The sequence below is a fragment of the Colobus angolensis genome, unplaced genomic scaffold, assembly GCF_000951035.1.
Source record: "Colobus angolensis palliatus isolate OR3802 unplaced genomic scaffold, Cang.pa_1.0 Scaffold358, whole genome shotgun sequence".
In the NCBI taxonomy this organism is placed as follows: domain Eukaryota; kingdom Metazoa; phylum Chordata; class Mammalia; order Primates; family Cercopithecidae; genus Colobus; species Colobus angolensis.
This window is the reverse complement of record NW_012116910.1, coordinates 1,198,153-1,208,517: the sequence shown is the minus strand read 5'-3', so window position 1 is coordinate 1,208,517 and position 10,365 is coordinate 1,198,153. Positions and strand designations below refer to the sequence as shown.

The 10,365-nt window shown below is 57.2% G+C and overlaps 1 protein-coding gene across 1 annotated transcript in view; it reads right to left on the bottom strand.

Moving 5' to 3' along the window:
* Positions 1-693: 693 nt before the first annotated feature.
* Positions 694-10,365, bottom strand: part of TERT (telomerase reverse transcriptase) — a 53,740-nt gene continuing 44,068 nt past the window's right edge. Inside the window, exons 13-17 of the mRNA XM_011953144.1 lie at positions 6,564-6,690; positions 5,401-5,462; positions 2,251-2,375; positions 1,350-1,487; positions 694-797 (exon numbers count right to left, since the gene is read on the bottom strand). Coding sequence (XP_011808534.1) covers positions 694-797; positions 1,350-1,487; positions 2,251-2,375; positions 5,401-5,462; positions 6,564-6,690 — 556 coding nt within the window. The remainder of the gene's footprint in view (positions 798-1,349; positions 1,488-2,250; positions 2,376-5,400; positions 5,463-6,563; positions 6,691-10,365) is intronic.

Here is a 10,365-nt window from a genome sequence, read left to right as displayed (position 1 = left end):
TGGGGACTCCCACCGTCTACCCGCGACCCTCCTTCCCCTCCTGCGTCACAGCATCAGAAACCTCCCGGGCCCAGCCAGGCCACAGGCCTGCACTGACCACCATGCCATTCACTCATACGCTTCTGTAATCACATACAGTGGAGTCTATGCAGTGCACATTAGGATTCAAACATGAGACTTTTTTTCAAAACTGAAAAATGCGCATATTGAGTATTTTACTCCCACAGCCTCCCCAGTGTGGTCCATGGGGACCCCCATCCAGGTGCAGGGTTCTTGCCTGTGAACAGGGCACACCTTTGGTCACTCCAAATTCCCAGAGCTCCCAGGCTCCTTCTCAGGGTCTCTACCGGCACGGTGGGGGTGGAGGGCAAAGGAGGTCAGGGTGAGGGGTGGCGAACGGCAAGTCTGGGGAAGGACGGATCCAGTGTGGGGAGTGGAAGCCAGGCTCCTGGCGACGAGGAGCTGGCCCTGGGGTGGAGCTGACTGCCAGCCTGCGGGGAAGTGAGGACGGCAGGTGTGCTGGACACTCAGCCTTCAGCCGGACATGCAGGCCTCGGCCAGACACTCACTCAGGCCTCAGACTCCCAGCAGTGCAGGCCTGGGTGTGGGCCGCCCCTCCCTCCCTGGGATGTAGAGCCCGGCGTGACAGGGCTGCTGGTGTCCACTCTCGGCCCGGCTGTGGGCGGGTGGCCATCAGTCCAGGATGGTCTTGAAGTCTGAGGGCAGTGCCGGGTTAGCTGCGGCCTCCAGGGCAGCCAGTGTCGTCCCCGGGAGCTTCCGACTCAGCTGCGTCTGGACTGCGGGGCCAAAATCAGACTCTGTTCCAGAAGAGGCCAGAGAGGGCATCCTCCAGCCCTTCTGGGACATGTGGACGGCCGGGCAGGCAGGGCCTGCACCTCGTGGCCTTGGGTGGTGGGAACCTCAGTGAAGGGACAGATACCCCTCCACCAGGGCGAGCAGACAGGCAGCCCGGTGATGCTGGAGCGGCAGGGCGGGGAGAGAACTTAAAGAAAGACCCCAGGAGCTCAGGACCCCACAGAGGTATCAGGGCAGCAGCCAGGGCAGAGGCTGTGAGAGGACACAGGTCAGGGGTCAGAAGGTTCCCAAGGGTGGGGAGCCATCCGCCCTGAGATGGGAGGCAGGGGTTCAGGAAGTCGTGGACCCTGCCAGGCTCCACGGCCTGGGGACACGGTCATTTAATCACACAGGGCCGCCAGCATGGCTCCAGCCCCAAGGCCCGGCCCGGGGCATCGGCACTTCAGCAGCAGCTGAGGCTGCTCGCCCTGCAAAGGGCGTTCGAGGATGGTGTCTGGGCAGGTGGGCCCGCACTGGCCGCCACCCACACTTGCCTGTCCTGAGTGACCCCAGGAGTGGCACGTAGGTGACGTGGTGTTGAGTCAGCTTGAGCAGGAAGGCTTGGTGGCACAGCCACTGCACGGCCTCGGAGGGCAGAGGGCCGGCGGCGCCCTTGGCCCCCAGTGACATCCCTGGGGGACAAACAGAGGCTGAGGATCCCACAGGCCCAGCCCAGCTCCCCTCCCAGGAGACACCGGAAAGCTGCGCACACCCGACGGTCTGCGGGGCGGCTCCATCTCCAGCTGCCCCAACCCAAGCACCGCAGGAGTCACTGCTGAAATGTTTCCTTCAGCTTCTCCAAGTGAAATTTCACAACACGGAAATAACAGAAAGTAGAAGCTCTGAAGCTCAGGACGGCAGGTTCGACATGGCTTGAACTTCAGATGGATCAGAAACCTCCCTGACGCTGGACAAAGTGTCCAGAGGCAGAGGATGGTGACTGCGGAGCAGAGGACAGCCTGGGGCTCTGTGGTGGGGACGCACGGCCTCTGCTCCTGGGCCCAGCCTCCTCCTAAGCCCTTGGCCTGGGTTTGCACAGGGGCCCTAAGTGCCACGGACAGAAGATACCCCAATCCCACCACAGGGCAAACAGGAGAGGCCAGGCCCCCCGAATCCTACCATGGGGCAAGCAGGAGAGACCAGCCCTCCCGGCACTTTCCCAGGCAGAGCAAGGTGGGAAGGACGGCAGTTCCCAGGCAGCTCCTGTCCCTTCCATCTGGTGCTCTGCTCACCCCATGAGAGGGCGGGCAGACGAGCCTGTCGGTGGTCGGGTTAAACTACTTCCCGATGCGAAAAGGGGTGAGAATGTCCTAAGCCCGGATTCACTCAGTCTCCTGACACACTAACACCAGCAGGCAGGTACTGCTGCCACTGAGGCCAGGCACCTGTGCATACCTGCGTTCTTGGCTTTCAGGATGGAGTAGCAGAGGGAGGCCGTGTCAGAGATGACACGCAGGAAAAACGCCGGGTTCTTCCAAACTTGCTGATGAAATGGGAGCTGCAGCACACATGCGTGGAACCTGAGGGGATGGTGGACATCGTCAGAGGAACGGCCTCCTAATTAGACGGTGCTCACCGGTGTGGGCACAGGCCTGCCGGTGCGTGTGTGCACGCATGAAGGCACATGCATGGGTTTCCTCGTGGGCACAGGTGCACACACACGGATGCATGCATGCATGTCTGTGTGTGTGTGCTTGTGTGTGCAAGCACCTGCGTGTCTGTGTGTGTGCACAGGTACACTGCGCGTTTCTGTGCACCGTCTGTATGAACGCACACGCATGTGGAGGCTGAAGCAGCTCCATCCTGGATGCTAACCTGCCATGCTGGCTTCTGATTAGCTCCTGTTCTGGGAAGCCCTGTAAGGTTTCCAGTTTATCCATTGTTCCTTGTGTACCAGAAGGTACTTACCGTAAATCCCGCCCTTCGTCAAACAACCTTGATGTCATCGTGTATCAACGTCCTGTGCATCCCTTCTGAGCCACCCCACCCCTGTGGTGCATAAACCCTGGGTCTGAGGCGATGGTGCGGGGACCCATCATCTCATCTCACTGCCACCGAGACACCAACTTGGCTTCTGTGCATAGGTGAAGTCCCTACTAAATGTTTCTTTCCAAGAAACTGCATTTGTCAGTCTTTTCTGCTGCTGAGATGGGGTCTCACTCTGTCACCCAGGCTGCAGTACGGTGGGGTGATCTCAGCTCACTGCAACCTCCACCTCCTGGGCTCAAGCCATCCTCCCACTTCAGCCTCCCAAGTACTGGAACTACAGGCGCACTCCACCACACTCAGCTAATTTTTGTTTTTATTTTTCATAGAGATGGGGTCCTACTACGTTGCCCAGGCTCGCCTTAAACTCCTGGGCTCCAGCGATCCTCTCACCTCGGCCTCCCAAAGTGCTGGGACTACAGGTGTGAGCCACCGTGCCAGCCCTGTCAGCCTCCCTCTTTGGCCTCTCAGCTTCCTGGGACTTGGGGGCAGGTGTGCACGGACCTGGCCACCACGAAACAGCACAGGTGCACATGTGCCCACATGTGTGTGTGATCAGGACACCTGTGCACCTGGTCTCACCGACTGCCGGAGCCCCCTTCTGGAATGACCTGAGACTACACCAGTGAAGCCAGCACTCGGGTTTCAGCCTCTCAGTAACTCTGCTGAGGTGGGACGTCTTCTCCCCATGTAGCAATGAGGGAAGCCAGGCCCAGAATGTTTTTTAAATAAAAAAATATGCCTAAGGTACTGGGGTTGCCACAGGGTCGCACTCCTGACCCAGCAGGGAAATACCTAGCATGGGTGAAGGGCCCTCTTCCAAAGGGAGAAAAATCCACCTGCTAGAGGTGAGGGCATCCGCCCCCCGCCCGTGTGGAGGCGTGGCCAGCAGGGGCAGGAAGGCTGAGCCCCAGCGGATTGGAGTCAGGTCCTGCCCCCAGTGCCACACAGACGACCACAGCCTCGCCTGCTACAGCCTGGCTGCTGTGAAATCGGGGCCCAGCTCTCCGTTCTCCCACTCCTGCCTCGAGGGAAGGGTGTTCCTGAGCCTTCCACGTGCCTGGCTCCGTGTTTGGAAATGGCCCGTGGCTCATCGCACCTCTGCCTCCTCAGGGCTACCCAATCAAGCGACTACCCAAGGGCCCCCACCTGGGTGGGGAAACTCAGCCACCTTGCCCAGGCCCTCTATGGGAGCTCCTCGGAGCCAGGGACCCTGGTGGGGAAATGAGGACAAGGCTGAGCTGAATACGGGAGGAGCAGGTGGCAGGCCACGTGGCCCATGCCTGGGAAAACTCTTCTGACCTCATCATGGCCCAAGGAGGCCCCAAGCACGCCAGCTGGACCCTGGGGCCGACCACGGTGTCGGACACCTCCCGTCCTCAGCGGCGCCTGTCTCCAGCACACTCCAAGGGCTTCCAGAAAGGAGTCAAGCGGCTTGATTGAGGGCCCAGGCACACGTCAGCGAGATGCAAACTAGGGAAGACTCCAGGCAGAGAGAGAAGACAGAGAGGAGGGCGGCCTGAGCCGGATGCACCCTGGAACAGAGAGCCTGGTCCCAAGCCTCTGCAGCCAGCGCAAAGGCGGTAACACGCAGCTGCGGCTCTGCCCTCCCTGCCAGAGCACGAAGGCACAAGCACTCGGGTCAAAAACCACCTTCGTGGGGTGACCTTGTAACGGAAAATCTCTCCCGTGAACCCTTGCTGGGTTCCCACGATAGACGACCTCATTTCACATCAAGCGTGCACAGTAATTCGTGCAGCCTCGGCCCTGGGTAACACAACTTCTCACACTCATTCTCAGCCCTCATGGGGTGAGGGCTCCGGCCTCCTGGCACCCGGCTCCCAGTGGCTCGGGAGGCCTGCTCAGGTGGAGGCCCGGGCCTGTGGTGCCCGACTACCCTTTGGTACAGCCCAGAGGTTTGTGCCACCACCTGCTCTGACGCCAGGCAGAAGCTGGCCCTGTGGCCTCCACAGATTGGTCGTTTTTTCAGTGATAAAATTGTTGATTCTTGACATGGGGGCCCCCTGACCAGCCATGACAGGGAATGTTCCAGGAGCACAGCCATGCCCAGAGCACAGGTGCCGGCCGGGCTGTGTGGGGAGCCACAGCTCTGCTGCACCTTCCCGGGGGTGGGGCCAGCGACCCTCATCTGCACCCACCTCAGCCCTCTTTGCTCTCTGAGACCCCAAATCCTCCCGGTGTCTGATCTCCCACCTACTGTTCAGACACCTTCCCGGCCTCCTCTGCTAAGACTCCCCATAAGCTTTTTTTTACCCCATGCCCCTCCTGCCCTGGGTTGGCCTCCATGAGGTCCCACAGTCAGTGCATAGGCACTGCGGGGACACCCGGGGCCACACTGGCTCCTAGCACTACCCAGAGACGAAGAACAGGCGCTTTGCACAGAGCCACGCGAACACAGAACAGTGCAGAGGCAGCAGCACCATTGAAAATGTAAGACACTTCTTGCCCCTATAACCCAGGTGCAGCTCCCGGTCAGAGGCGAGCAGAGCGCGGCGGGTCCCTGGAGGCTGGGCCTGCGCCCCCGTGGTGGCGGCTCACCTGTAGGCCTGCAGCAGGAGGATCTTGTAGATGTTGGTGCACACCGTCCGGAGGCTGTTCACCTAGAATCGCCAGGAAAGAGTGAGAAACGGCAGAAACCTCTCTGGGATTCTAAGTTTTTACTTTTTACTTTATCATCCATTCAGATGAAACAAGAAAGAGGAACATTTTGACAAGAAACCATCCCTCTCCCCACTGAAATCCGGCCCGACCCTCACCCGGCAGCTGTGAACCACCCTGGGGGAGTCAGACTCCATGTCGTCTGCCTGCCCCCGAGGCTTGGCCAAGAAGGGAAGGCACCAGGAGACGGAGTGGACGCAGATGCCCACAGGAGAGAAGTGGATGTGGACCCTCACAGGAGAGGGGGAGTGAAGGCATGGCAGTGTGTGCACAGGTGTGCAAGGGCACAAGGATGAATGTGCACACGCAAATGTATACCTGACACGCATGTGTGTTCATGTGCAGTCATGCGGCATTCACGTGAGGTGCATGCATGCAGGTGTGCAGTGTGAGTAGCATGTGTGCACATAACCTGTATCGAGGGCCCCTCATGTTCACCCCGATAGGTCGTGAACACCAGCACCAGAACCTCAGCACCAGCACCCCTCCTTACAGGGTGAGACGGGGTCCCAGGCCCCGGTGGGCTGAGGCTCTGAAGTTGCAGTCCTGAGGGCATTGTCCCGTCTGGGCATCCGCGTCCACTCCCCCTCTCCTGTGGGCATCCATGTCCACGCCCCTTCTCCTGTGGGGGTCCACCCCATCTCACCCTGTAAGGAGGGGCGCTGGTGCTGAGGACCTAGCGGAATGAACATGAGGGGCCCTCGATGCAGGTTATGTGCACACGTGCTACTCACACTGCACACCCACACGCATGCACCTCACATGAATCCCACACGAATGCACACGAACACACATGCACGTCAGGTATGCATTTGCATGTGCACATTCATACTTGTACCCTTGCACACCTGTGCACACACTGCCATGCCTTCATGTACACACACGTATGGCTCGTGTGCATCTGTGAACATATGCACTCTTATGTGCAGCCAGTCACCGTCAGCCTTGCAGGCATGCACACACACACGCACACACGCACGCACACACAGTAACACGCATGCCTCCCAAACTCTGAACTCTGTGCTGACCGTCAGCCTGCTCACCTGCAAATCCAGAAACAGGCTGTGACACTTCAGCCGCAAGACCCCAAAGAGTTTGCGACGCATGTTCCTCCCAGCCTTGAAGCCGCGGTTGAAGGTGAGACTGGCTCTGATGGAGGTCCGGGCGTAGCTGAGACACAGGGGGGACGTCAGACACGGGTGTCTGCCCTACACCCAGCCCCCTCCTGCAAAGCTTGCTCCAAAGAGCCTCCTGCCTTCCTCCTGCTTCCTTGTCCTGCCTGGGGCACGTACTGTAGCCTGAGGGAGTTGGGTGCTCTCTCCGTGGACTCAGAACGCTACACGCCATCCGGACCCTGCATGACCAGACTCCACCAGGACGTGGCTAGTGATGCTGAGTGTATCCAAGCCTTGCACGGCCGTGTGTGTGCACTCATCATCTGCCCTGATGAGATCTGCACATAACTCGGCCAAAAACACATAATAAACTGTGGAGCGCTGACTCCCGGGCGTCCCTCGAGTGGACACGGGCGTGACTCAGCTTCTTTGTGGGAGAACACGGAGTCGGGCATGGGGAATCTCACTGTGTTTGAATCTCATGGATGGAAGAGCCAGGTGGCGCCAGCTACACAGGGCTCCAGTGAGTGCACGTGGCACACACAGGGTATCTCCAGAGGGGCAGGATGGAGACATCCCACTGACGTGCTCCAGGGCCTTGCCACCACTCACTGCCCGTGTACATCTGTGTCCAAAGACGAACACACGTGACATCCACAGCGGCCTCCCTGAGGCGTGTTCTACATCCCGCTTTGAACACTGCTACACTGAAATAAACGCTTTGTGCCATTAAACATTCTTCAAAAATTCTTTGAAAACATGTCTAGGCCGGGCGCGGTGGCTCAAGCCTGTAATCCCAGCACTTTGGGAGGCCGAGACGGGCGGATCACGAGGTCAGGAGATCGAGACCATCCTGGCTAACACGGTGAAACCCCGTCTCTACTAAAAATGCAAAAAAATTAGCCGGGCGTGGTGGCGAGCACTTGTAGTCCCAGCTACTTGGGAGGCTGAGGCAGGAGAATGGCATGAACCTGGCAGGCGGAGCTTGCAGTGAGCCAAGATCGCACCACTGCACTCCAGTCCAGGTGACTGAGTGAGACTCCGTCTCAAAAAAAAAGAAAACATGTCTAATGGCAGAGTAAGTTTTGTGATACACAATATCTGCTTAGCCCTGGATTTGGGCGGGTCAGCAACTGGCTGTGGCAAGTCCCCCCAGCTGGAGCACTGGAAATGGTAAATAAGACCTGTGATAATGTCTGGTCACTTCAGAAGTGGAATTACTGCGAAAACACAGGACATTGTAAGGACTTCCATGCAAACAAGCTGCTTTCCAGAAAAGTCTTTCCAACTTGCCTCACCCTGATGCTGGCTCTTGGAAAGCCCAGAAAAGGAGCCAGCATAAACGACGGGTCTCGCTGTCAGTTTCACACGCCTTTCTTTGATGCTGCTGGTAGAACCTTCCCAAGTGTGCATCAGATGTACGTTTCTTCCTTCACAGCTGTCCCCAGCACAACCTTGGGCTCCGGCTCACCCGGAGCCTGTGGGTCTGACCTGTGTGGGGTCCTCAGGCAGAGCAAGGGCCCCAGAGCAGGAGGCCAGGCTGCAATCGCACACGCCCCTTGCCAGCTGGGTGCCCCCCGGAGGCTTTCTTCATCTGCCTCTCAGGTGGTTAGGAGAACAAAGTGAGAGGATGATTGTGCAGGACCTCACAGGGCGCCTTAAATAAATTGTGTGCACAAATGCTCCAGGGAACAGCCATTTTCACTGTGGCTCAGGCAAGCTGAGTTCCTCTGCAGGGAAAGCAATACCTGTTGCCTCACTGGTTTCATCCACCTCCCTGCGTGTCCTTCCCCAACACCAAATCAGGGAACGTTCGCCTCCCTTCCCTTTGAGTCTCCTGTTTTGTTTCTGCTGCTGCTGTTGTTTGTATGTCATTCCTCTTCTACCTAGAATCTGCTCTGGTATATGTTGTAAAGACACAACCCACTTGCTTCCAGTCAGTTTTCTCAGAAAAAAAATTACACACACACTCTCTTTTCCGTCAGCTGTGCCACATGCCACATTTAACACACGTTTCTGAGAGATAGGGCTTCCGTTTTGTTCTATTGTACTGTCCATCAGTTCTCACCACATTCTGCCATCTGAGCTGTGGTTTGGGAGATTAAAATCTGGACAAGAAAATTCCCATCTTACCCCTCTTCCTTTTTCACTTTTCTTAATCATTTTGCCTGTTTTCTTCTCCCAGATGCCCTTCAAGCCTTTGTTGTATGCTTCAGACACAGAGGACGTGTGTTCACCCCGAGTGTGGCGAACCACTGCCTCCACTGCTGAGCTTTTACAACCACCTCTGCCAGCAGGCACTCCGACCCAGTGGCCTTTGGGAGCACAGAATATACTGGCATTGAACCCACATCTGATGACCTGATGCCCACCCATCCTGCACTAGCCTTTGTGGCTTTGCACTGTGTTCAGAGAGAACTCATTTTCCTGATTCGCTTGTCTGTCTGCTTTGTCCTTCAGTAACACTCACTGATGCTGTGCCATAGGCTGGAACCAGGGGTGCCTGTCCTAAAAAGTACATTTCACGGGGAGCAAAATAAGCAGTGGACAGTTCACGGCTGACTGGTATGGCCAGTGCTGCAGAGGTGCCTAGGGAGAGGCAAGGAGGTGCTGGGAGCCTAGGAAATCTGCAAATCACCCAGACAAAGCCAGCAGAGGCCAGGATCAGGTGAGGCTGGGAGAGGGAAGCAGGGACTGCGGGGAGCACAGGAGACCGGAGTCCTGGTGGGGAGGGAGCTGCAGCAGGGATGTGCTGGGCACCATGCACAAGGGCATCTACACCTGCCCTCCCCCATCACGAGGGTGTCCACACCTGCCGCCCCCCCGTTAAGCAAACCCCAGGGAGCATTCTGGAAATAGGCAAAGTCCAGATCCGGACTGTTCAACTCAGAATGACAGGACCCCAGTTTAAACCACTGGTTTAACAATCATCCAATAAGGATTTAAAAATCCCTTACTTCTCCTCCCATAAAGCTGTGCCTTTCAGAGGAAGGTACCCCCAGTTCTGGCCTCTAGCACAGCACCAGTGAATATTATTGGACAGAATAAAAAGCACCTGTCCACCATGGTTTTGGAATGCTGATACTTTTTGCTTTTTTTTAATAGGAAGTCTCGCTCTGTTGCCCAGGCTGGAGTGCAGTGGTGTGATCTCAGATCACTGCAACCTCTCCTGATTCTCAATGATTCTCAATCTCTCCTGAGCCTCAGTGATTCTCCTGCCTCAGCCTCCCGCATAGCTGAGACTACAGGCATGTGCCACCACGCCAGGCTAATTTTTGTACTTTTTAAGTAGAAACGGAGTTTCACTATGTTGACTAGGTTTGTCTCAAACTCCTGGCCTCAAGTGATCCACCCATCTTGGCCTCCCAAAATGCTGGGATTACAGGTGTGAGCCACCTCGCCCTGCCTGAAATGGTGATACTTTTTACTCATAAAAGAAACAGCACAGATTTCTGCATCTGTGTCCATCTTCAATCCATCTGTGTCTGAGCCTGAGGTGGGGCCATGAGCTCTCAGGCTCGGGGGAAATGAGACCCCAGAATGTTGTAGAGACCCCCACACACCACAGCCCTGTCCCCCGATGGGTCACACGTGATCATGAACTCATGGCATCATGTAGACTGTGGATGAGCCTCGGAATGTAGGCCTCACAGCGGAGAGACTCACGCCCAGCAGGGCCCCGGTGTCTCGGGTTCGGAGAGACTCACGCCCAGCAGGGCCCCGGTGTCTC